Here is a 24,284-nt window from a genome sequence, read left to right as displayed (position 1 = left end):
CGTCCTTCTGGGGGCGGCGTGTGAGCATTGCGGAAGTGGTGCCGCCAGACTCAGGGGGCTGGGCGTAAACGCACGTGACACCTCCCACGTCTCCTGGGACGACCGTCCTTGGCATCACTGCTCCAAGGTGAGGAGGCCAGAGCAGTGGGGGGAGGCCGTGTAGGGAGGGGCCGAGGCCCCGGAGCGGCCAGCCCACGGCAGCTCAGAGGTGGCCTCACCAGCCTGCCGGGTGGCCTGGGCAGTGCCATGCAGACAGTGGGTCCTGCTGCAGATCTGTGAGCAAAATAAAGACTGTGGTCCTTGCGGGCCATTCTGCCTGGGGACAGGTGGTCACAGATACGCTCGTGTCCCTTCTCTGTAAACTTTCTGAAGCCACGGAGGTTTGAATATGGGGCCCGCAGCCCCTGAAATGTCCAGCACAAGCTCCAAGCTGGAGCCCCTGCCACCTGTAGCTTCAGCCTCGCAGGTAAGGACCTGGTGGAGCTCAGAAGCGGGAGCCCCAGTGCCGGGGAGCCAGCACGGCCCGTGCTCAGGGGGGTCTGTGCCAGACGCCGAGCGGGGCAGCGAGCCAGGCTGGGAAGGACTTCGGTGACACAGGAGTCACCGCTGGCTTGTGGGGAAGCTGTGTACTTTTAGAGATGCGTTCTGAAATACTCCGAGGTGAAAGGACCTGATGCCTGCAACTTGCTTTAAAATGACTCAGAAACAAATAAATGATGCAAATACGGCCCGATCTGAACACCACTGCCTCTGGGTCAGGGGTGGAAAACCGTGTCTGTGAAGGACAGGGAACAAGCGTGTGGGCTTCGTGGATCCTGCTTTTCCCTCCATAAACCTTTAAAAAGGTAAAATCTTTTCTTTGGCCGGCAGGCTGCTGTTTGTTGACCCCATGAGTGTGTGGTTGGTCATCTGAAGACTTTTCTACTTTTCTGGAGTTTGAAAATGGTCAGAATAAAAGCTGACAGGTTAAAGGAAGGGCCTCCTAACGACCCCCAGGCTACGTCGAGTCCAGCCCAGGAGGGGCCCCCTGCCCACACGGAGGGGGACGCGCCTGCCCCGGGCCCCTCTCACTCGCACTGGTCAGGCCAGCGCAGCGGACAGAGGACAGAGGGCTGGGCCCCATCGTGAGGGGTCCACGCACTGGCCTGTGTCTGCTCCCTGAAGCCTCTTTACGAACCATCTGTACGTGTGCAGATTTTGGTCCGAGACTGGCTTTCTTTGTGTTGTAGGCTGATCTGTTTCCCCCCAAAAGTCATGTTGAAGTCCCTAACCCCCCGGCACCTGTGAACGTGGCCGTATTTGGAAATAGGATCATTGCAGAGGCGCTCAGGTAAGATGAGGCCATACCGGGTTAGGGCGGCCCTAATGCAACATGACTGGTGTCCTGATAGGGAGAGAAAACAGAGACACAAGGAGAAGGCAGGGTGAAGACCCAGCCACAGGCCCGCACAGGCCACGTGATGACGGAGGCAGAGACTGGAGGGATGCGGCCACCAGACAAGATCTGTGGGACCACCGGGGCGGGAAGCACGGCCCTAGAGCCTCAGGAGGGAGCACAGCCCTGCCCGTGCCGTGATTTCAGATTTCTGGTCTCCAGAGCTGAGAGAATAAACACCTGTCCTTTAAACCAGTTCCCAGCTGGCCCCAGGACACTAACACAGCCGGGGATCGGGGTTTGGGGATGTAGCTTGTCCCCGTGAACACTTCAGCAGCCTCCACTGAGACCAAACCAACTGAGGTCATTTGCAAAGGAGACACCACCGCGGGCGTGTCCGGCCTGGTGGGCACGTGGCTCCATCCGACCTCTCCGTGGGGAGCGGCCCCGTGGGCTGGCCTCTCCGTCCACGTTCACCCCGGTTCCAGCAGCGAGGCGCCAGCCGCCCCAGGGTCCACTCGCGGGGGCGGGGCTCCCCCAGGTGTGGCGCGGCGTCCTTGGAGCACCCACACCTCACTCAGCCACTCGATTCACTGCCCCAGACACCTCCGAGGCTGGCCCTGTGCTGCCTCGCTCCACAGCAGGGCTCGCTGGGAAATGACCACCGTCCACCCAGCCACCTGGAGCCGCAGAGGAGCAGGGCGTGTCCGGCAGCGCCCCACAGACGTGGCCTCTCACCTCGGGTCTGTGCCGGCCAGAGGATTCCCCTCCTGCAGCTGAGGGCCCAGCAAACTGGATTTCTCCCGTGAGGCCACGTCTGCGCCTCGATGGGTGATTCTGCTTCGCTCTCTTAAGGCCATGTGCCAGCGGGGGTCCTGTGAAGAGTCTGCAGGGCTGCCAGGGGAGCACGGTCTTCTCCGTCGCCACAGGCCTGGCACCTCGCGCCCGCGATGGACCCCGCGCAGCTGTGTGGATGTGTCAGCACCCGTGGATGCCCCAGAGCGGGAGCAGATTCAGAGAACTCCAAGGGGGCCGAGTGTCATTTCGGGGGTTAATTTAAATAACACCCACTGAGAAGAAGCACTGTCACCGCAAGCGGAGGGCGGATCCACTTGGGATTAGAAACATCAGGCTCTGCATCGGGGTCCAGCACACCAGCTCCACTGCCTCTGCAAACATACCTGCCTGGGGTCTGCACACCTGTGCGGCTGTTTTTAAAGCCCTCCAGGTGAGTCTGAGCTGGAGCATCGCTTGGTAGGCATTCAGCTGATAAGAACTGGTGGTTAATGTGATACTTCCTGGGTTACGTCTACACTGTGGCTACCATTTACCCTCATTTTCCACTTCAGTCCACACAGCAGCCCTGAGAAATAGGTACCATGATCATCCCATTGATGGATAGGGAAACTGAGGCACAGGTGTCAGGTGATTCGCCCAGAGCAAAGCCGTTGCTCTTAATTTACCCCGGTCCTGAGCTCACAGCCTACACGGCATCAGAATGCCCCGGCAGGCCTGCCTCCGCCCCCCGGGAGCCGCCTCCACCTGTGTTCGGGGCTGTGACCCTCAGGAGCATCACCGCCACCCCTACCTGGGAGGACATCCCGTGGCAGGGGTACAGGATGGCACGGTCATCGTCTTCTGCCCCCTGGTCCAAGCAGTAGCCACTGGCTTTGCTGTTTCTCACCTACGACCAGAAATCAAAGGAGAGGCCCCATCACATGGGTCCTAAAGGCAGAGGCAGGCTAGAGGGAGTTTTACTGACCTGTCCCCTGCCCAGGGCCTGTGGTCTCAGGAAGGGGTGGCCCTCCTGGGATAAGAGGAGGGACGGTGGTGGGGGGGAGGAAGGGAAGGGGGAGGGGGAGAAGGGGGAGAAGGGGAGGAGGGAGGGGGAGGAGGGGAGGAGGGAGGGGAAGGAGGGAGAGGAGGGGAAAGGCGGGGGGGAGGAGAGGACAGTGCTCTGGCCGGTGGGCTGGCTGTGGAGGGACTGGCTGGGCTCCTCCATGCCTGGATCTGGGGGAGATGTGGACAGATGTGCCGTGCGTGCGTGCGCGTGCAGACCCGGCCACCCTCCCTAGGTGAAGCTCGCCACAGAAGCGGTAGCCTTGGAAAACAGCGAGGAGGGCCTGGCTGGCTCCCGGGAACAGCCTCCCCACATTCACGCCTTTTGCCGCGTGACTGCAGCTCACCCCCTCACCGGGGGTCGGGGGGCTACTCCCACAGCCCCCGAGTCTGGTCTGGCCTGGAGGCTTGCTCAGCCAGTAGACGCAACAGAGATGGCTGTGTGCAGCTCTGAGCCTCAGGACACCTGCAGCTCCCACTCTGCCTTGAACCCTGACTCTACCCTGAGAACAAGCCGAGCTGCCCGCTGGGGGTGACAGACATGTCACCTGCGCCCCAGTACCCTGTTGACAGCCAGCCACCCTTCAGGTGTGTGGGTGAGCCTGTCCCCAGAGACCTGATGTCAGACTGGCCGAGGTCAGCTCAGCCTGCCCCAGGTCAGGGCTACCTGGATGACCCCTAGCCTTGTGAGCAAGCACAGAGGCTTACTGCCTGAACCCTCTGTGTTCCAGGGATGTTTGTTTGGCAGCACTAACTAACTGACACAGCACTCCCACCCCAAGAGGTAGCACAGGTTTGAACCCTGTCAGCTGGCAAAGTTCCTAACGTTACAGCTTCTGTGGGTGGGCGATGCATGAATTTGACTCATCGTGGTCAGGAGCACGCAGGGCAGCCTGGGAGGGGCTGGGAGGACAGTGGCCTCCTGCCCACGCTGCTGATATGCATCAGTGGAGCTCCCTGTCGCGTGGGAAACCTCTGTGTCCAGAGGAGTGGGAATCTGGCTTGGGGGTGGACCAGGAGCTCCAGGAACAGACAGGCCACCTGGGATTATCCCCCGCCCCCTGGTATCACTTCTGCTTGGCCCACCTAAGTTCATGCATTCCTTCGCCTTGGGGAGCCTGGGTCCCCGTGGAGGAGCTGAGGCCTGGGGTAGGGGGAGGCCTGTCCCCCAGCACAGACCAGGACGAGTGGGCAGGAATGCAGTGCCCTCCCCCGGCTTTAAGGAGAGGTGTGCGTGGCCATGCACATGGGGGCCGGTGCAGACACGTGGGTCTTCCCACAGCTGGTGCCTGTACTGGTGTGAGTCTGTGTGTCCTTCTGTCGTGCACTCACATGCAGGTACTGTGGCACACAAACGCGGCTGTGTGTGTGAATGCATCCATGTGCAGGCCTCTGAGCATATGTACTTCTGTGTTCACATGTCATTTTGTCTCAGTAACAAGTATTTGTATCGTTCAGGGCAGGCAGCTTGGGTGGGGTCTGCATACACAGGTGAAGATGTACAGGTAGCTTTTTGTGTGTGAGCAAAACTGTGTGCAAATGTACACTTCTGTGTCTGTGTGCACTTACACCCATATGCATGTTTGCACGGATCAATGCATGTGCATGAGGGCATGTATAAACACATGTGTGCAACACAGATACATATGCACACACGTGTCTCTGAATCTACTTTGTGTACCTCGGTATGCAGGCACGACTGTGTGTCCCTGTGGATCTTACACTGGTGTGTGCCACGTGCGCGTGAGTGTGCCCGTGCGCTCTGCCCGCTGCTGTCCGTGAACGTGTGCCCGGGGACAGGCCAGGACGCCGGGAGGTGGGGCGCGGGTGCGGGGTGCAGGCTGCAGCCACCCCTCGGAGGCGGTACCTCTCCGTACGTGAGCGTGTCGTTGTAGGTCCTCATCTCCGGGTACACGTTGTCCAGGTACCACTTGAAGCTGTGGCACTTCAGCCTCTGGCGCAGGGCCAGCCGCTCGGACACGTCCCCAAAGTCCACGCCGGGGTTCTGCGAAGCCGGAAGCGAGGCGGGACGGGCGCTGCTGTGTGCAGAGCCCGCACCAGCCAGGCCTCTGCCCGGGGCGGGGGGAGCCCCAGGACCTGCAGGCCCCCCACCACAGAGCATGCCCGCGCTCAGGGCTTCCCGGCCCCGAGCCTCGTCTGGGGACCCTCTGCCCTCCCAGGCTCCTGGAAGGTCCAGGACAGCGGGGCCGGTGGGAAAGGCCTGGCATCTCCGGCCCGTTTGCAGCAGGACCAGCTGGAAGGCAGCCGGCCTGGACAGGCAGCCACCGGCGGTGTGTGGGGGCCAGGCTTGTAACACCCTGCCCCCTCCGAAGGAAAGACCGAAAGACCTGCCCTCAGCCAGCTCCCGGGAGGTGACTTCAGACATCCTGAGTATTGTTTACAGGGGCCAGGCCAGGTCGTCTGTGCTACAGGGTGGTCTACGGGGGTCGCCGTGGGGTATCAGCTTGACCTCTGCAGGGGCTGGAGACCAAGGCCGGGCACGTGGAGGTCAGCCACGTGCACGTGAGCCCCAGTAAATTCTGGATGCTGAGGCTCGGGTGAGCTTCCCGGGTTGGTGATACGCTATACGTATCGTCACACATTGCAGCTGGGAGAATTAAGCGCAATTTCTGTGACCCCCTGGGAGTCGTATCCTTTCATTATAATAAACCACAGCCCCCATGTAACAGCTTTCCTGAGTTCTGAGTCCTTGTAGCGAAACACTGAACCTGAGGGTGGTCCTGGGGGCCCTGACACTCTGTGACAGGTTGGGGACGTGGGTGGGTTTGAGAAAGCCCCCTCCCCAAGCCCAGGTCCCCGAGGCTCTGATACCAGCTAAGGAAGCCTGATGTGAATGGCAGACCCTGGGCTGGACGCGGAAGCAAGTGCCCTTGGGAGCCCTCCACCTACAAGGCGGCATCACCCAGACGTGGGGCCGTGAATCCAACTCAGTTCAGGAGGTTGCAGTGAAGACGTTTAAAATACCAGGACATTTTGCACATAATGAAGATAATGTTTCTTAACTTTTTGTTATATATACGAAGCTCTATCTGCAGACAGCTAGAAACCCATGCACACGTGTGCCTGTGTGTGTGTGTCTCCTAATAAAAGATCAGCTCCTTCTGTGGGTGAATGTAAAAACAAAAGCTGTTTCCAGGAAGAGTCTACGCCAGAGACTCGAATCCTCCTGTGTCCAGGGGAGCAGGAGTGCATGAGGCTGGTCCTGCAGCCAGTGGGGGTGAGCGGGACGGGCAGCCTGTCCTCAGCACTCCCGTGCACACAGTGCATACACACGTGTACGCCCAAGCCCCTTCTCCGGGCTGCCCCGCCCCCCAGGCACTGGTTAGGACCCCCTGGCGCACACCCAGACCCTGCTTCCCGCCGGCCACAGGCAGACCCCTCGAACAGACCCCTCCTGCCCCCGCTCCCTGCAGGGCAGGCAGATCTGGCTGCAGACACCGCACGCGGGAGAAGCCGCCACCCCCGCAGCAGGCGGGCCCCGGGAGCCGCGTGACCGGGTCCTGCGCAGGACCGAGTGACATCTGGCTCTGCCCCCTTTCAGCCGCGCGCCCTCGTGTGCCTCAGTTTCCCCGTCTGCCGTGTGGAAGTGGTGGGGTCATCAGTACGGTCATCGCATCACCGTGGCCTCGTGCAGAACTGACGGGGAGAGGCTTCTGCGTGGCGGGGGTTTGCTATGTGTCCTAGGAGGGGCTGTGGTCACCCTGGGGCAGCTGTCAGCGCAGCAGCGACTGCGACCCCGCAGTGCCACGTCTGCAGCCGCTCAGGGGCTCACACCATGGAGGGAAGGAGCTCTCGTGGCGGGAGGGAGGCGTGCCAAGCAGCGTCACAGCTGCTGGAAACAGGCTCTGCTTGGTGAAGGTCATGACGTTCCTGAGACTCGTCCTGGCTGAGCTGTCCAGGAGGCCCCACCTCGCGTGGCCGGGCTATGCCTTGGATGACCCCCGAGGCTGTCCCCGGGGCAGCCCCCGCCCCCAGCCCTCCCCCTCACCGCCCGGTCCGCCAGCTTACGCTCATGGGGATGTTCCAGGCCATGTACACGTGGGACTTGAAACCGTCCATCCACACCTCGGCCGCCCGCAGGGCGTTGCGCTTCGCGTAGTAGTCAATGTCGTTGTTGTAGGGCTTCCTGGTGCGCTCGATGTGGGCCACGCGGGAGCAGGGCAGAACCTCCATGCTGCCGCCGCACTGCCACACCTGTGGGGACCCAGGCCTGGATGGCGGGCCGCCCCTCCCGGCAGCCCCCGGGGCCAAGGGCACCCTCCTCCCTCCCCGCATCCCCTGTTTGCACTCCCTGGGACAGGCCTTCCAGAGGGCAAGGAGGCCCAGCCGCCTGGGCCGTTCCAGCGGAAGACGCCAAAGAGAAGCCGTGGCCTTGGGTTAAGCCCACCAGAGCCTGGGGGCAAGGCTGCCTCCCCTTCCGGATTTCCCACCGAATTTCATTTCTCTTGCACGTCCCACGATCTAAACAATGGAGGGATATTTTCTGACATCCTGACAATTCATTATTATCCCTTTCCTATGGCCCCTGCCCCCACTCAGTGTTTGCTCTGGGCCCAGCACCTGGCCTGAGAGGGGTTATTTCCCACCAGCAGCTGTCCTCCCCCCGCAGCTGGAAGAACCGACCTACAATCTAATTTTAAAAGAGCAGCTTGCGGGACTTCCCTGGTGGCGCAGTGGATAAGAATCCACCTGCCAACGCAGGGGACATGGGTTTGAGCCCTGGTCCGGGAAGATCCCACATGCCATGGAGCAACTAAGCCTGTGTGCCACAACTACTAAGCCCTCATGCCACAACTACTGAGCCTGCGCTCTAGAGCCCACAAGCCACAACTACTGAGCCTGCGTTCTAGAGTCTGCACACCACAACTACTGAGCCCGTGTGCCACAACTACTGGAGCCCGTGTGCCTAGAGCCTGTGCTCTGCAACAAAAGAAGCCACCGCAATGAGAAGCCTGCGCACCGCAATGAAGAGTAGTCCCCGCTCACTGCAACTAGAGAAGAGAGCCCCTGTGCAGCGATGAAGACCCAATGCAGCCAAAAATAAAATAAATAAATTTATATATATAAAAAAGAGCAGCTTGCTATGCAAACAGTGCTTCAAGCACCCCAGACACAGTCTCGGTCTAAAGGAAAAGTCTAAACAAACAGCCGTTTCTTCTGCCAATAAGGCTCCCCAAGGTCCCTAACTGCTGGAACCCTCACTTGCAATAGAAATGTTATCTTGCACCAGGATCTCCTTTCATGCCTGCTTGCTTCTGCACGGCTTCACCTAACAAAACTTAGCCTTACCAGGCATGGGTTGTGTTAGTCTATTCTATTCTACCCTATCCTACGCGATCCTGCCTGTGCCATGAGGCGCCCAGATATTTGGTTCACACAGCTCTGGGTGTGTCCAGGAGCATGTTTCCAGGTGAGATGAGCACAAGTTGGTGGGCTGAGTAAAGCAGATTGCCCTCCTCAGTGTGGGTGAGCCCCAACCAATCAGTTGAAGGCCTGAACAGAACAAAAAGGCTGAGGGAGGGACAATTCACTCTCTTTGCCTGACGGTCATCGAGCTGGGACGCTGGTCTTCTCCTGCCTTCAGACTTGGTCTGGAACCACACCCTCGGCTCTCCTGGGCCTCTAGCTTGCCAACTGCAGGTCTTGGACTTCTGAGCCTCCGTAACTGTGTGGGCCAATTCCTTAACATCTCTGGAAAACCCAGACTAATGTCCTACCCTATCTTATCCTACCCTGCCCCATCCCACTGAAAAAATGCTGGTGCAACCCACCAGGTTGGCTTCACCATGAACAACTCAGTCTGATCAACTTGGCCCAAGCTCTCTTCGGTCAGATTCTTACCCCTAAGCCTCTTCTAATTCAGACATTTTGGAGGTGCCAGGCATGTGCTAAGCACCTTACTCGCCTCATCTCACTCGACCCACCACAACCCAGGAAGGACGGGTACCACAGGCAATGTTCTCCTCACTGTACAGAAGAAGATACCGAGGGTCAGAGAGGTTAAGCCAGTCACACGAGCTCAGGGGACCTGACTGATCCCACAGCCTCTTACTGTCAGTGTTGTGCTGCTCACACCTCCCACACACAGCCACTGTCTTCTGGAAATTGTTGTATTTTATACTTGAAATATAATATCAGTTCACAAACATTTGTCCATGCAGCCACACTTGAAAGTTGTCATTTCTTTTTTTTTAATTTTTATTGAAATATAGTTGATTTACAATGTTGTGGGATTTTTTTTTTTTTTTGGCTGCACTGGGTCTTTGTTGCTGCGCATGGGCTTTCTCTAGTTGCGGCGAGTGGGGGCTACTCTTCGTTGCGGTGCATGGGCTTCTCATTGCGGTGGCTTCTCTTGTTGCAGAGCACAGGCTCTAGGCCCACGGGCCTCAGTAGTTGTGGCATGCACGCTCAGTAGTTGTGGCTCACGGGCTCTAGAGCACAGGCTCCGTAGTTGTGGCGCACGAGCTTAGTTGCTCCGCGGTGTATGGGATCTTCCCGGACCAGGGATCAAACCCATGCCCCCTGCATTAGCAGGAGGATTCTTAACCACTGCACCACCAGGGAAGTCCGAAAGTTGTCATTTCTTATTGCAGAGAGGATGGGCCTTAATTCACTTCCCTATTGCCCCAGTTATTAGACATTTAGATTTTCATCCTGTAGTTTCTTCACTATTAAAATCAAGGCTGTACTCCACATTAGAAACACTTTCTTGGGCTAAATTGTCACCGTAAGTTGGCAGGCACGGGTACTTTAAGCTAAAGTCTTGCTGACAAGCACAACTGGGTGTTTCTCAGTCTTGGGCATGGATTTCACTCCTTGGGTCCCTTTGGCCTCTCGTCTAGCCTTCTTCAGCCTAAACGTTCTCCCTTATGCCCGGTTTAAGTGGCGCCGGCTTCATCAAGGCCCATTCCTCCTGGACAGCGACTGCACAGAGTGGCCTTGATGCCTCGGGGCTCCAGCCTGAATTTCCAGAACCCACTTTGGGGCCCATGAGGAGAGGGGCTTGAGAAGCGGGGCTGGCTTCACGGGAGGCATGGAAGGCAGAGCCTGCTAGAGCTCACACCAACTAGAGGCCACCTTTGTTTCCTGGGGCCGCGTAACGAGGACCACAGACCAGGTGTAAACAACACATTCTCTCACAGCCCTTGAGGCCCCACTCCCTCTGAGGCTCCAGGGGAGGGTCCCATCTCCCTCTCCCAGCTTCTGGTGGCCCCAGATGCCCTTGGCTTGTGGCCTTATCCCTCCCGTCACGCGGCCTTCCCGCCGTGGGTCTGTGTCTCAGGTTCCCCTCTCCTCTCTCGGGTAAGGACAGCAGCCATCAGATTTAGGGCCCACCCTAATTCCAGGAGGATCTCATCTTGAGCCCCCTCACAGCTTCCAGGCAGAGGTCTCTGGGGCTGCCATTCACCCACCACAGACGCCAAGCCCCCGTCTCAGGGAAGAGCACGGCCCAGCCCTGCCTGCTCCCTCGGCCCTACTCTCTGCCCCCGGAAAGCAGAGGAAGAAGGCAGGAAAATCTCGCAGCGGGTGACGGGCGGCCCCTCCTGACACCACCCACGGCTGGGATAAGAAATCACCTGAGGAGGGAGGGGAGGCTGCCCGCTCCTCGTGGCTCTCTGAGCACGTGCCCAGCACGCTCTCCCCTGGCCCGGCTCATGGCCACTCGGGACCAGTGCTTGGCACCCTGCAGGCTCAGCGGGCAGCATCCATGGCCTCCGCCCGATGGTGAGAACCGCGCATGCTCTGTGTCAGAGACGCGGCGGATGTTTACGCCCAGGTCCCGAGCTGCAGACGCGGTCTTGCTTCCACGTGGCTTTGCTTCCACGTGGCTGGAGGTGGGGCCGCAGGGGGAGGGCTGAGGGCCCTGCCCAACTCCCACCACGTCCGCTCACACACCTCTGTCAAACCCCGGCACGTGGCCCAGCTGCCCAGGAGGCTGGGAGCGCAGGTGGACACCTGGTGAGCCGGGAACCTTCCAGGAGGCCAAACACTGAAACAAACAGAGGAAGCTCTGCACACCCGTAGGGCAAGCGCCTGGTCCCCCTGCCCATCCTCTGTGGCCACCGTCACCGCACGTTTCCGGACGGGCCTCCCTGCTGTCCGTGCCTGCCTAGTCCCCAGCCGGGGCCGGGGGTTCTGTCCAGCCGTCCAGGCCTCTGAACCTCCCAGGACTCGCCACCCCTCGCCCCTGCTCGTCTCAGAGCCCACCCCACCCCACCCCACACCCCAGGGCCTCTGTGCTGGCCGCTCCCTCTGGCGGGACGCCCTCCCCGACCTCTGCCTGCCCGGCTGCCTCTCCACCTTCAACTCTGCTCGATGTCACCTCCTCCGCGATTCCCTCCTTACCACCCCATTTAAAGCGCAGCCCTGCAAGCCTCATTCCCCGGCCAGCCCTGTCAGCCTCTGTGGCTTTTGTGTCTTTCTAACATGTGACACCGTTTACCTGCTGATTCCATGTTGTCTGTCTGCCCCACTAAAATGTAAGCCTTGGTTAGTGGGGTTTTCCATTGCTGCATTCCCAGCTGACAAAGCTGGACCAGGAGGCAGCCGTGGGATGACGATAAACCCCAACAATGCCACGCGGGGGCAGGCAGGGGATTAACCTCGCCCTCGTTGCAGATGAAAATAAGAACTGAGGCTCAGAGACGTTAAGAGACACACCCAGGGTCACACAGCTGGTTCGTGGTGGGACAGGGATTCAGAACCCTCGCACGAAGGCCCTGAAGTTGCTGCTTCACCCACAGCTGTGAAAGGTGTCATGGGGACGATTCACACGGTCTAAGTGTTCCTGTCACACCCACCCTGTGTCTCAACCACTAATTATCTCAATTGACTTGGTTAATTGCCACCCAAACAGAAACAGCAAACACGAGGCAGAGGACCAGGTGTCAGGCCTTCAGGCAGCTGCTTGGAGGGAGGGCGGAGGGCACGGGGTGGGGGGGAGCCCACCCCGCCCAGAGGGACCCCTGCCCCTCAGCCAGCAGATCTCAGCTCCTGGAGCCTTGGTGATGGTTTCTGAGGCTGGGATTCCAGAGCAGCAGCCTTTATACATAAGCCCTTCTCCTTACAAAGTCCAGAGATAATGGCCCATCAGCAGGAATGCCAGTGAAGGTTTATTTACCCTCCAGCCACCCTGGTAATGCGAGCCCGACAGGCGCCCCAATAGGAGCCGAGGGGCTGGGACCAGGACCCGGTGACAGGGCGGCCGCGTGTGGCCTGGGGATGGCAGAGCGGGCGACAGGGCCTGAGTGCCTTTCCTCGAATCGACGCTCTTAGGACGTCCATCGTGAATCAAGCTGCCGTTTCTCGTGGTTTCTTCCCCACCTTCTTCCTGCACCACAATGGGCAACATGACATTTCTGGAGAGCCCTGCTACTAAAAAGCCAGTGCTTCCTGAAACCTGAGCGGAGAAGGAAAATGGTCCCAGCCACTTGGCGGGAGAGGCCACGTGTCTGTGCATCCTTTGTGTGGAGACACTTCTCTGGACTCCGAGTTCATTCCCTTGGCCGCACAGCCCAGGAGCGTGGCACGCGGCCCCTCGCTGGCCCCGCCTCTCTGTGAGCCTTCCCGTGGGGGCCAAGGAACACGGAGGGGGACTGCCGCGCTGCCAGCGCACGAGCTCCCCAGTCTGCTCTGCGGTAGCATCTCCTGGTGGGGGTTAAAATCCCCACCCCTGCGGACCACTTCAGAACTGATGGTCTGATGGTTGGGTCCCTGGGGCCCGAGTCTGCACTCAGGGGAGGCCGTGCTGTCCCAGGGGCCTCCTGGGGAGGTGGAAGGAGCAAGCCCCGCGGTTCTGTTTGGATGTAGCTGAACACAGGGGCCTCTGCTGCTGCAACCAGGGTTTCCAACTGAGTCCCCCCAGAGAAGCGACGGGGCCTGCGGCTCGACCCTGCAGCGAGACCCGCAGGATGGCCAGGTGGGTGGGAAGGACACACACGTACACGCACGCACACACACATGCACACTCACACCTGCCGCTGGGGACAGCTCGCCCTGTGGGCGTGCAGCTGTTCTGTGGAGCAGCCCCCTGCCCCGTGGGGGGGCTTCAGGAGGGACATCCACGAGCCCCCCGGGGCCTCTGCTGGAACCCTAGGGCCCAGCACGCCGGCCACTGGGACAGAAGGCAGATCTGCGCAGACACATCTTGGACCCGAAATAAAGAGCTTCGGGCCCAGAGCAGAGACCCAGCAAATCTCAGGTCCGTTGGAGCTGGCGGCCCAGCAAACAACTGCAGCTGCTTCTCCAGACGCAGCCCTGGTCCCCGAGGGGGATGGAGGAGGAATGGGGGTCGGACGTCTGCTCCCCGCTGCCTCAGGGCTGACCCCGAAGGCCTCAGGGGTCCCAGCGTCGAAGCTGGAGAGAGGCCGGGGCTGCTGCACTCCTCTCCCCGCAGAGTGGTCTGGGGGCCGGTCAGCAGTGCGGATGCTCAGGCCCGTCCCGCCCTCCCCGATCAGAGCTGAGAAGCGCCCCTGGGAGACCTAGCGGAGGTGCCACGGTGGCCGTGCTCCTGTTTATGTATCCAGTCCCACCACAGGTGGGTGCTGACTGGTGAAACAGTGCCGGATAACAGGCAAACAGATACACCACCAGGCTGCGGGAATTCCCTGGCGGCCCAGTGGTTAGGGTTCTGCACTTTCACTGCCATGGCCCAGGGTTCAGTCCCGGTTGGGGAACTAAGATCCCGTAAACCACGCAGCGTGGCCAAAAACACCCCGAAAAACAAAACAAACAAAACAAACAAAACAAAACCACTGGGCTGGTCCAGCAGCCTGGAAATGCAGGCAGGCTGAGCCTTGAGCCCCTCCCCAAACGTCTGTCCATCCTTCCTGTACTTGCAGAGAACCTGGGGAGCACCGCTGGCGTGGCCCAGCCTGGTTCACGTGGCCACTGCCAGGCTGGGTCAGGGGAAGGATCACCCCAAAGGGCATTGGAAAAGAGGGCATTGATTCATGTGCCCAAATGCAAACATCCATGACCTATAATGCTGGCTCATTACGAGACAGCTGGCCTGGGCTTGCACAGACTCGAGACAGGCCAGAGGGGAGCTATGCAAGGGGAGAGGAGGGCTGGCCTGTGTGGTAACTGTGTCTTTTTTTTTTTTTTTTGGTGGCTCCAAGCAGCCCGTGGGATCTTAGCTCCCCGACCAGGGATCAAACCTGGGCCCTCGGCAGTGAAAGCTCGGAGTCCTAACCACTTGACTGCCGGGGAATTCCCTGTCTTTTAAATTTCTTTATTCTGATACTTTGACATCTGGGGCCTCGCTGACCCGGAAGGACGGCCTCTCCCAGGTTCCCGATTCCAGGAGGCTGTAAACCACTCATCTGAGCGCCCCGTCACATGTAACCCAGCCAGCCCGAGCCCCACCCTGAGCCCCCTCTGTGGGCTCTCACACCCAGGGCAGGGCCAGCCCCGCGCCCCAGAGCCCCGGGAATGGCTCAGCCAGCCACTGCTGGGCTCCCCTGGGAAGCCCAGTCAAGGCTCTGAGCCCGGTGCACCCCACCCTCTGCCTCCTGACCTCCCCACAGCCCCTCCTCCTGGGAACTGGGAGTAACCCTCTCCCGTCAGTGGACGTGATCTCCTGATCCGCTGGCCGCTCCATACTTGAGTAATAATAAAACAGCTGGCCAGGGCTGGCGGCTACCTGGGGGCTGGGACAGCAGGTGACAGCGGGGGCCTTAGGCCCCAATTCCCTCTCAGCTTTCATCTCACAGGGGAGGGTGCGCCTGGTCACTCCACAGAGGCCCGTCCCCATTATTATTCTCCAGCTGCCCTGGAGGAAGATTCTGGCTGCTGGGCAAACTCAGAGTGTGCTGCTGGGAGACCTGAGAAGCTGCTGGGAGACCTGAGAAGCTGCTGGCGCCCACGTGCGGGCCTGGGAGAAACTTCTGCCGGTGTTGGTGGCCTTGCCAGCATCCTCGTGACTGCTCTCTGGTCCAGCCTGTTTAAGGCCACTTGGGAGGGAATGATGCACAAACTCTGGCTCTCGGGGGTGCACACCTCAGTCAGGCGCCGTGGGCCCCGCCCAGGCCACTTTGGCAGAACAGAGGTCATCAGTTTCACAGGCGACCTGCTCGGGACCCTCAAGTCTTTCTCACGTGATTTGCAGGTGATACGGGGAGGCTTTCAGTAACACAAAGCATCCCTGGCACGCATCCTGAGCTGCAGCTGTATCAGCCCTCCCCGTGTGCGCAGAGATGCCTGCTGGCGTCGGAGTCACGGCTGTTCCGCGGACTCTGCTGTGCGTCCAGGCGGGAAGGGTTCTCTGAGCGCGGCCCTCGGCTCCCGGTGACGCTGTTTCTTGGCAGCTGCCTCGGCTGACGCGTGGACAGGCTCACCCAAGCAGACGTCCTCTCCCGTCGTCCGGGGAGCTCACGCTGCTGGGTTCTCTGAGGGCCCAGCCCAGGCTGGCATGTCCCACATCCACCCCGATGGCCCCAGCTGGCCATTTAGTCTCTGAGCCCTAGACCTGAGGATGAAGAGAATGACCCTTTGCGATATCAGGATAGGCTGATCGCTCTAATCAGCAACCAGATTTCACTGGATGCGCACAGGAGTTCACGCCTGGCTTCCGTCTCAGCGCCCTGCAGGCAGCGGGGCACAGGCCGGGCGGCTCCACGCAGCCACTGGGGACCCGGCACCTTCGCGGCAGCTACATGCTCTCCCAGCGGCTGTTGGATGGAGGAGCGCGGGCGCGGGCGCGGAGGACAGCGTGGGAGGACGTCCCTGCTCAGGTCTGAGTGTGGAGCCGCTGCCCCCTCCCCGCATTGCCCCATCTGGGAGTGGGGGGCCGGGGGTGGGAGGCCACACCTAATGGGGTGGGCTGGTGCTGGACTCCAGGAAAGGGAGGCTTGCGATCACGCAGGGGAGCTTTGCTGCAGGGGGAGGGGAGGAGAGGGAGGGGAAGGGGGGGAGGGGAGGAGAGGGAGGGGAAGGGGAGGGGAGGGGGAGGGAGGGGAAGGGGAGGGGAGGGGGAGGGGGAGGGGAGACAAGCAAAATGGAGGGGGGCGATCCGGCCTGCGTGGGAGACCCCGTGGAAGAGAAGGAGCACGTGCTGAGTGAAGGCTGGAGAAGCAAATGAGAGGTCCAGAACGGCCCACCTCCATTCATCCCTTCTAAGGGGCGTCTGTGCCAGAGCTGGGGAAGGGCTGGCGTTTCCGAGGCTTCTCCCAGGGGGGCTTATCCGCGTGAGTCAATTCCTTGGTTCTGAACAAGAGGCGCTGCAGCAGTGTAACAGGCAGAGTGGGGAAGCTGGAGGTGGGGTGTGGGAGCCCAGCCTGGCATCTCCCTCTGCACCACCCTGCAGCCCTGAAAGGCATTTTCTATGGCAGGAGGCTCGTGGCAGATGTCGTGGGTCCCCAGGCCTGCAGCACCCAACCCTGGCTTCCCCTCAATGTGTCCCTGGCCTTCACTGGGCATCTTCCTCCTGAGATCCATGTGCCCTCGTCACCTCTCTGGGAAGGGGCTCCACAGTCTGTGGGGAATGTGTTTTCTCTTTGGACCAGTGAGCAGGGGACTCACTGGCAAGGCCAGAGAGAGCCACAGGGGCTGAAGCTGATGTCTTTACTGAGTGTTATTCTGAGTTTAAAGCTGGCATTGTCCAGGCTGTGTATTATGAGGAACATCTTCTTGAGTCTCTGGGCTTGTCGTCCTTGAGCTAGCCTGCGTTTGTAAATGGTGAGGACAACTTGGGGATAATTTAGTTCTTAACTCCTAGGTTTACATGTGATGAACACACACATTTCCTTCTGGGTGTTGGGATCCACTGAACATGAGAGAAGCTGGTTTTCACCTTGAAAATACTTAGGATGGGACTTTGCCTGTCAAGCTATGGCCAACATCTACTCAGGTTGGCCTCTCTCTTTTTATTTTTATTTTATTTTATTTTTTTGTGGTACTCGGGCCTCTCACTGTTGTGGCCTCTCCCGTTGTGGAGCACAGGCTCCGGACGCGCAGGCTCAGCGGCCATGGCACACGGGCCCAGCCGCTCCACGGCATGTGGGATCCTCCTGGACTGGGGCACGAACCCGTGTCCCCTGCATCAGCAGGGGACAGATCTGGTGAGGCCACATACTAAGAACCCGAGCACATACTCTCAACCACTGCGCCACCAGGGAAGCCCTGGCCTCTCTCTTTTTTACCTTTGTAATAATCCACGGATCCAAAACTGATCAAACTGTCCATCTATCCACCCATTCACTCACTGATAAACCCATTCATCCACCCATCTACTCGTCCATCCATCCATCCACCACCTATCCACCAACCACCAATCTATCCATCCACTCATCTATCCATCCATCCACCCATGCATCCATCCTTCCATCCATCCACCCACCCATTCATCTGCATTAGTGCATACAATCAACATGACTCTAGGCAATGTGCAAAGCTGTATTAAGATCAGGAAATCAAATTGAGAGGTGAAGCAAGCTCAGTGTTCCTAGCCCAGGCCTCAAGGAAAAAAGTTGGATGCACCAGTGGTCCAGGCTGAGGCTGACAGGAACCCAGGCATCCTGCCTCACCCCTGGCACATGCCCAAGAGGTACCAACCATCATCTTCCTTTTGGCAGTACAGAGTTTCCACCTTTAACAAAAAAACAGGGCTTTATATTCACTCTGAAGAAAACGATGTGCCTCATTTTTAGAGACTTCACATCTGAACCTGATTTTTAAAAAAGATTTACAATGTGCTCAATTGCCCCCCCACTCCAGCCCAGGTCCAATTTCAGGAAATAATTCCTACAGGGCAGCCAAGGCTGATGCCTCCCTCTTGTCACGCAGCCTCCTCGCTCTGCAGGAATGATTCATCTCCAGGGGCAGAATTTGACTGTATTTAGCTTTGGAAAAGCAAGTCCCATCTCCCAGGGCTCAGTTGGGCTCAATGTATAAATTTTTGACATGAAAACATCTCTTCCCGGACTATCTGAGGTTATATATATATATATATATATATATATATATATATACACATATGCTGTAAAAACTGCTGTTTCAGTGTTCTGTTCTTATGCCAGACACACAGAAACTTTCAAGCTGAGCTTTCATTCCAGATTCCTCCCACTTGTTTCACTGAATGCTTTGAACTTCTCAAAAAAAAGAAAAGAAAAAAACAGTTTCCTTCCTTCTAAACAAGTGGTGCTCAAAGTGTGGTCCTTGGGGAATTCCCTGGCAGTCCAGTGGTTAGGACTTGGCCTTCTCACTGCCAGGGGTCCAGGTTCAATCCCTGGTTGGGGAAGGCGACCACAAAAAAAAAAAAAGTGTGGTCCTTGGACCACAGGCATCAGCATCCCCCAACACTCCTTAGAAATGCAGATTCCCAGGCTGCACTCCGGCTGCATTCCTGCTGAATCAGAAACTCTGGGAATGTTTTCATAAGCCCTTTGGGGGGGGGTTCTGATGTTTGCTGTAATTTGAGAACAGCTGTGCTAAATGCTGAGGCTTCTCATCCCTCCCCCCACCTTCTCGTTAGTACTTTGAGCACTTGGCTTAATCGTCTACTTCAGAAGCTCTGTCCCTTGAACACTACTTGAGGGTGGGAGCACATCTTACTGAGTTTTCTGTCCTCAAACAGAAGTGAGGCTATACTTTTTAGGTCATGATTCCCATGGAACCAAGCCCACTGTAGCTGGATGAAATGACAAAGAAGACATCTAGCTAATATCATGGATGTGAAAATCTCCCCTATCTGCCCCAAACATATAGAAATGATAGACAAAATGATTTTAAAAGTTAAAAATATATACTAGAAAACAAGATGAAATTCCGCTTAGCTCAGAAAGAGCAGAAATGCACTGATATAAGTGAGGCTGAAGCTCTAAGGCAAATGCATCTAACCCTGACGAGGAGCGGGGGCTGAATGTGTAGTCAGGATCCTTGTGTGAAGCCTGGGGCTGAGACTAGGTTCCCTGATTACCAGTAGAAGGTGAAACCAGATCTGACTGATCCCTGGGGTTCAGCCAGAAATAATCTACCAAGAGAGGAAGCAGACGTGTACACAGCACCTGGAATCAGTTTGGTTCTCTGCATGAGAAATGAAACTGGAGATCTCAGGGTGAAAACTATCACTAATCAACTATGGTTCAATAAAAAGAAAAAAAGGAAAAAAAAACCTAAGCCACTAAATTCTGAGCCATGGATCTGGGGACAAGATAACCTGAAACTTCCTCCCAGGAATAAGTGAGTGTGTTGTGAAGATACAGCTCCCATGAAAGATGAGCTCTCAAAAAAATTACAAAGCACACAAGGAAACCCGATTCCAGGAGAGTCACCAACAAATCCAAAGATGGGTGGATTTAAACCCAAGGAAAGAGAGAGAGAAAAAGTGACTAAAAAGGTCTTAAGTAGACTATTGACATTTTTCAAAGAGATGAAGGAATGAGGGAAAAGCACTCATCAATATAGAACAGGAGGTTGTGAATCAAAACAGTCAGTTATAAAAAAGAACAAGCAGATATGAAAAATACCACTGGAAGATCTCATAAATATAAGATGTATTCATTAAAATTAAAAGGCAAAGCTAAATTAGTGGCTTAAATAATCATCTGGACCTGGCTGAAGGTAGAATTTGTTCACTGGAATATGGGGCTGAAGAAATTACCCAGAGCACATGGTAGGATGAGGAAGATGTGGTAACGTGGATGAGGTCTGAAGAGACCTGGAGGGTCAATGGAACAGCCTCACCAGGCATCCAACAGGATTTCCAGATCAGGTGAGGCCACATACTAAGAACCCGAGCACTTTCTGGATCTGTAAAACAGAAGCCTCAGGTTGATGACGTACACCAGGACTCAAGAAGAATACAAGGCAACGGGTCATAGGACACGAGGGATTCAGGGCCCAGGACTATCTTCCCATCCATTCCTGTGTGACACTCTGCAAACTCAACTGATGTACAGGTGGACAGAGTCTGATAAAATGTTTCTAAGTTCATACAAAGGAGGAAAAGCAAGAGAGCAGCCAGGAAGATTCTAAAATGACAATGAGGAAGCATTCAATTGCTAGACATTAGCATATTTTATAAAGCAGGAGATAATGGCTAAAAGTAGAAAGTTCAAAATAGACACAAGCGTATCTAGAAGCACTTAGAATATGATAAAGGTTGCCTTTCTCATCAGTGGGAAAGGATGGAATGTTCAGCGGATGGTGTGAAAGGAGACAGTCCATCATTTAAAACAGTATAAAGAAACATCACAACCTTACTTATATAAAGAACATATTCCAAATGGATTAAAGATTTTAATGTAAAAAAGGAACTATAAAAGTGTCAGAAGGAAATGTGGTCAAATAGTCTTTCAAATAGGCCTTTCTAAGAAGGACAGCAAATACACAATCCATTTAATAAAAAAGTAGGTACTTACATTAAAAAATTCTCTCTATAAAAAGTCAACATCATAAAACTAAGAACAAGGAAAGCACTTGTGTCACACAGTAAAGAGTTACTATCCCTAATGTATGAAGTGCTCTTAAAATCTACTAGAAAATGAGGGACGTCATGAGAAAAAAATTAGCAAAGAAAGAAAAATATGTGGTCAACAAATGTACAAAAATATTAACCTCATTAGTAATTGAAGAAAAGCAAGTTAAACAACAAGACATTCCCTGTGTGTCTGCCACGTATGAAAAAAGGAAGATTATATTTAATCAGATCACATGTGTTATATGCCTGGGAAACTGCCTCCTCATGTACCATTTGAGAAAACAGACACACACCACACACACACACACACACACACCACAGACACACACCCCGTACTCAGGGGCACACACACCACACACAGACATGTACACACACACACCACATACCACATACACATGACAGACACACACCACACACAGACATGTACACACACAGACACACACCACACACAGACTTTTGTGGGGGGCAGGGAGGAGGATTTGGCAAATTGTATCAAAAGCCATAAAATTATGTGTTTCAGCTGATCGAGCAACTCCATTTCTAGAAGCTCATCCTGAGGAAATGCTGAGACGTGAAGGAAGATCCAGACATGAGAACACGATTTCAGAGCTGTGCCGTGGGGAGGGGCTGCCCCATTATAGACAGAGACCCACCGTCGAGTAACTGTTGGGGTCATGGCTTTCAAGAAATGCACACATATGTGAAACATAAGCAAAAATGTGGCACACATTATGTGTACATGTACACGTGCACATGGAGAGAATTTTAGACACACGCAAGTCACCTCTGAGAGGATGTCCACCCTGGCGACGACAGAGACTGAATCCTGGGTCACTTAATTTTGTTCCTGTTAGTTGACCTTGTGTTTTTCTAATAAAAGTCGCTCTTATAAAGGGAAGAAAAATAGTATTCCAGAAATCCCTGCACAAACAATGAGCACCGTCACATGCTGGTTACGTTTCATTTAATCCCCAGCCGGCCCCAGGAGTTACGTCCTATACGCCCCTTGGGGACAGAAGTGGGAACTGAGGCTCAGAGAGGAGGTGGCCCAGGTGGCTGATGGCAGGGCCCCCTCCAAAGGCAAGTCTCAAGGGGACATCTGAAGACCCCATGTAGCCACGGGGCTTTTCCACAGGACACTCAAGTGGACTGAGACTTTCCCTCCCCTGCGTTGCATCTGCTTCCGCTGTCTGGAGGCCTGGGTCATCTGTTTGGGGGAGCGGAGGCTGGCTGGGCAGGTGAGGGGCCCCCCTGTGGGCTACTGGGGAGAGGACGCACGTCCTCACCTTATCAGGCAAACAGACCCACTTGTGACTAGAACAAGTCCTTCCTGAAGCAGAAGCAGAATGGGACTTCACAGTCCACTCCCCACCGCCACCAAGAAAGGTCCAGGACCAGCCTGGGGGACACCCACAGACCCTCTGGTGTGGAACGTGGAGCAGCGTGGATTCCTCCACAAGTAACGAGGCCATTTCCCTGCTCTGGCAGGACAGGAGCCTGTGACGACCCACTCCTGGGGTATAGGGAAAACCTACCACGCGGCCCCCAGATGTCTAGCGCTAAGACAGCCCCTCAAAGGGTTGGGAGTTGAAGGCGCAGTAATTGCCCTCCGTGCTGAGAGGTTTGCCTGTAACACCCTGGGAAGGCAGCGAGTCGGAACATTTTAAAATAGAGAAGGAAACGATTTCCAGTTTCTGTGCGGCAGAGCTTGCCTGACCAGGCGCGTGCCTCTTGATTCTGTCTTGACCTTTATTAAACCTAATGGACGCGACGGATTCATTTCCCACTAACTGGCTCTAGGACTTTCCTCATTACGGGACGAGCAGTTGGCATTTCGACAATCACAGAAATGTAAATTAGCCCCGAGACCACAGAATTACTCCTCTAATTGGACTGAATCTATCAGAAGGGCTGCGTGGCCATCTGTGTTAACGACGGATCGGATTCAGCGGCGGCTTCAAGGGCGTCTGGGCAGGAGCAGGGGTCCAGGGAGGCGGGGGTGGAGCACGCGCACCAGGGCCACCTGTGGGCTCTGCCAGGAGGGCTCTGCTCCTGCCACAGGGCCTTTGCACTTGCTATTCCCTCGCCGGGAACACTTCCCCGTAGCCACACAGCTTGCTTCCTCTCCTTCATGTCTGCTCAGATGTCACATCTCTGTATTCCCTTCCCAGATTATCCCTTTTAAAATGACAGCCTCCCCCATCCCAGACATTGCTACCCTGGGGATGAGGGGACGCGTGACTGCTCTGTACCCTGCTGAATCCCCAGCACCCAGGGTGGTGGTCGGCACTCGGACACTCGTATTCATCAACAGGACCCTGTTCTTGCTTCCCTTTGACGCCCCCCCACCAACCCAGCACTTAGCACAGCGCAGAGGCCCCGCTTTCCCAACTGGTTCATCTATTTATCCTGTAAGTAAACCTAAACGTCGACGGCCAGTCGCATGCAGCAGTGAAGGAGACCCAGCCCCGGGCACAAGGACTCACTCACATCCCAGCTGGTGACGGAGCGGGGAGACAGGCAGTAAAAAGTAAGCAAACCAGTGAGACAGTGATGGATAGAGCCACGTCGTGTGAGGAGACGCAGCCAGGCTTTGGTGGGCTGTGGCTGGGCAGGGCCAAGACCAAGGGTCAGAAAGCAGCCAGGCTGGGCAGGGCTCCTGGGCTGAGGGGGATGGAGCTCGGTTTGGATGAGGGAGGCCGAAGGTAAGGGGCTGGTGCGGGTGGGCGAGAGGGTGGGCACCGGGACACATGGTCAGCAGGATGGTGAGAGGGTCCTGCACACCATGGCAGGGAGTTTGGGATTCATTCTCGGGGTGGGGAAGCCCTAATGAGGTTGAAATAGCCCTCTCCTAGCTTTTACGTAGAATGGATGAGAAGGGAGAAGGGTGCAGGCCGGAGATGAGCTGAATTCCAGGTGGGATTGACACCGACCTGGGTTTTTTAATCAGTAGACGTTGATACTGAAGCACCAGGGAGTGAGAACTAGTAACAGGGGCCCTTGCTAGCTCCCGGGGAAGGTGGACTGGTCCCTTAAATGGGGAGCAGGTAGGGGTGGGTCCAGGCGTCAGGCCGGAGGGGTGCCTTAGGTGGTCTGCCCACCCACTCAGTGATGCCGTGTGCAGGGATCGTGGGCAGGACCCGGTTTTGCTCCCTGCACCTCAGAAATGGCAGCTGGTTTGTGGCCTTTTTGTACCTTATTGTTCAAAATTTGCCCCAACTGAGCATGCGTGCAGTTATTTTTAGTCCCTTATACTTTCTTCGTATTCTGTTGTCCAGCTGCAAGCACTCCAGTAAAGGGTCCCAGGTCCCAGCCTGTCTCAAAACCACACTTTTGTGACTTCCCTGGTGGTACAGTGGTTAGGAATCCACCTGCCAATGCAGGGGACACGGGTTCGATCCCTGGTCTGGGAAGATCCCACATGCCACGGAGCAACTAAGCCTGTGTGCCACAACTACTGAGCCTGTGCTCTAGAGCCCACGAACCACAACTACTGAGCCCGTGTGCTGCAGCTACTGAAGCCCATGCGCCTAGAGCCCGTGCTCTGCAACAAGAGAGCAATGAGAAGCCCACGCACTGCAAAGAAGAGTAGCCCCCGCTCGCCGCAACTAGAGAAAGCTTGTGCGCATC

General features: G+C 56.5%; 1 protein-coding gene across 1 annotated transcript in view; it reads right to left on the bottom strand.

The window, feature by feature from the left end:
- Nucleotides 1-24,284, bottom strand: part of GALNT9 (polypeptide N-acetylgalactosaminyltransferase 9) — a gene marked incomplete at its 5' end in the record, with an annotated part of 94,215 nt that overhangs the window by 2,757 nt on the left and 67,174 nt on the right. The window contains 3 exons of the mRNA XM_082640619.1: nucleotides 2,964-3,059; nucleotides 5,082-5,219; nucleotides 7,244-7,429. Coding sequence (XP_082496745.1) covers nucleotides 2,964-3,059; nucleotides 5,082-5,219; nucleotides 7,244-7,429 — 420 coding nt within the window. The remainder of the gene's footprint in view (nucleotides 1-2,963; nucleotides 3,060-5,081; nucleotides 5,220-7,243; nucleotides 7,430-24,284) is intronic.

Source organism: Mesoplodon mirus, assembly GCF_964341445.2.
Source record: "Mesoplodon mirus genome assembly, chromosome: 13".
Taxonomy (NCBI): Eukaryota; Metazoa; Chordata; class Mammalia; order Artiodactyla; family Ziphiidae; genus Mesoplodon; species Mesoplodon mirus.
This window is presented reverse-complemented; position numbering and strand designations above follow the sequence as displayed.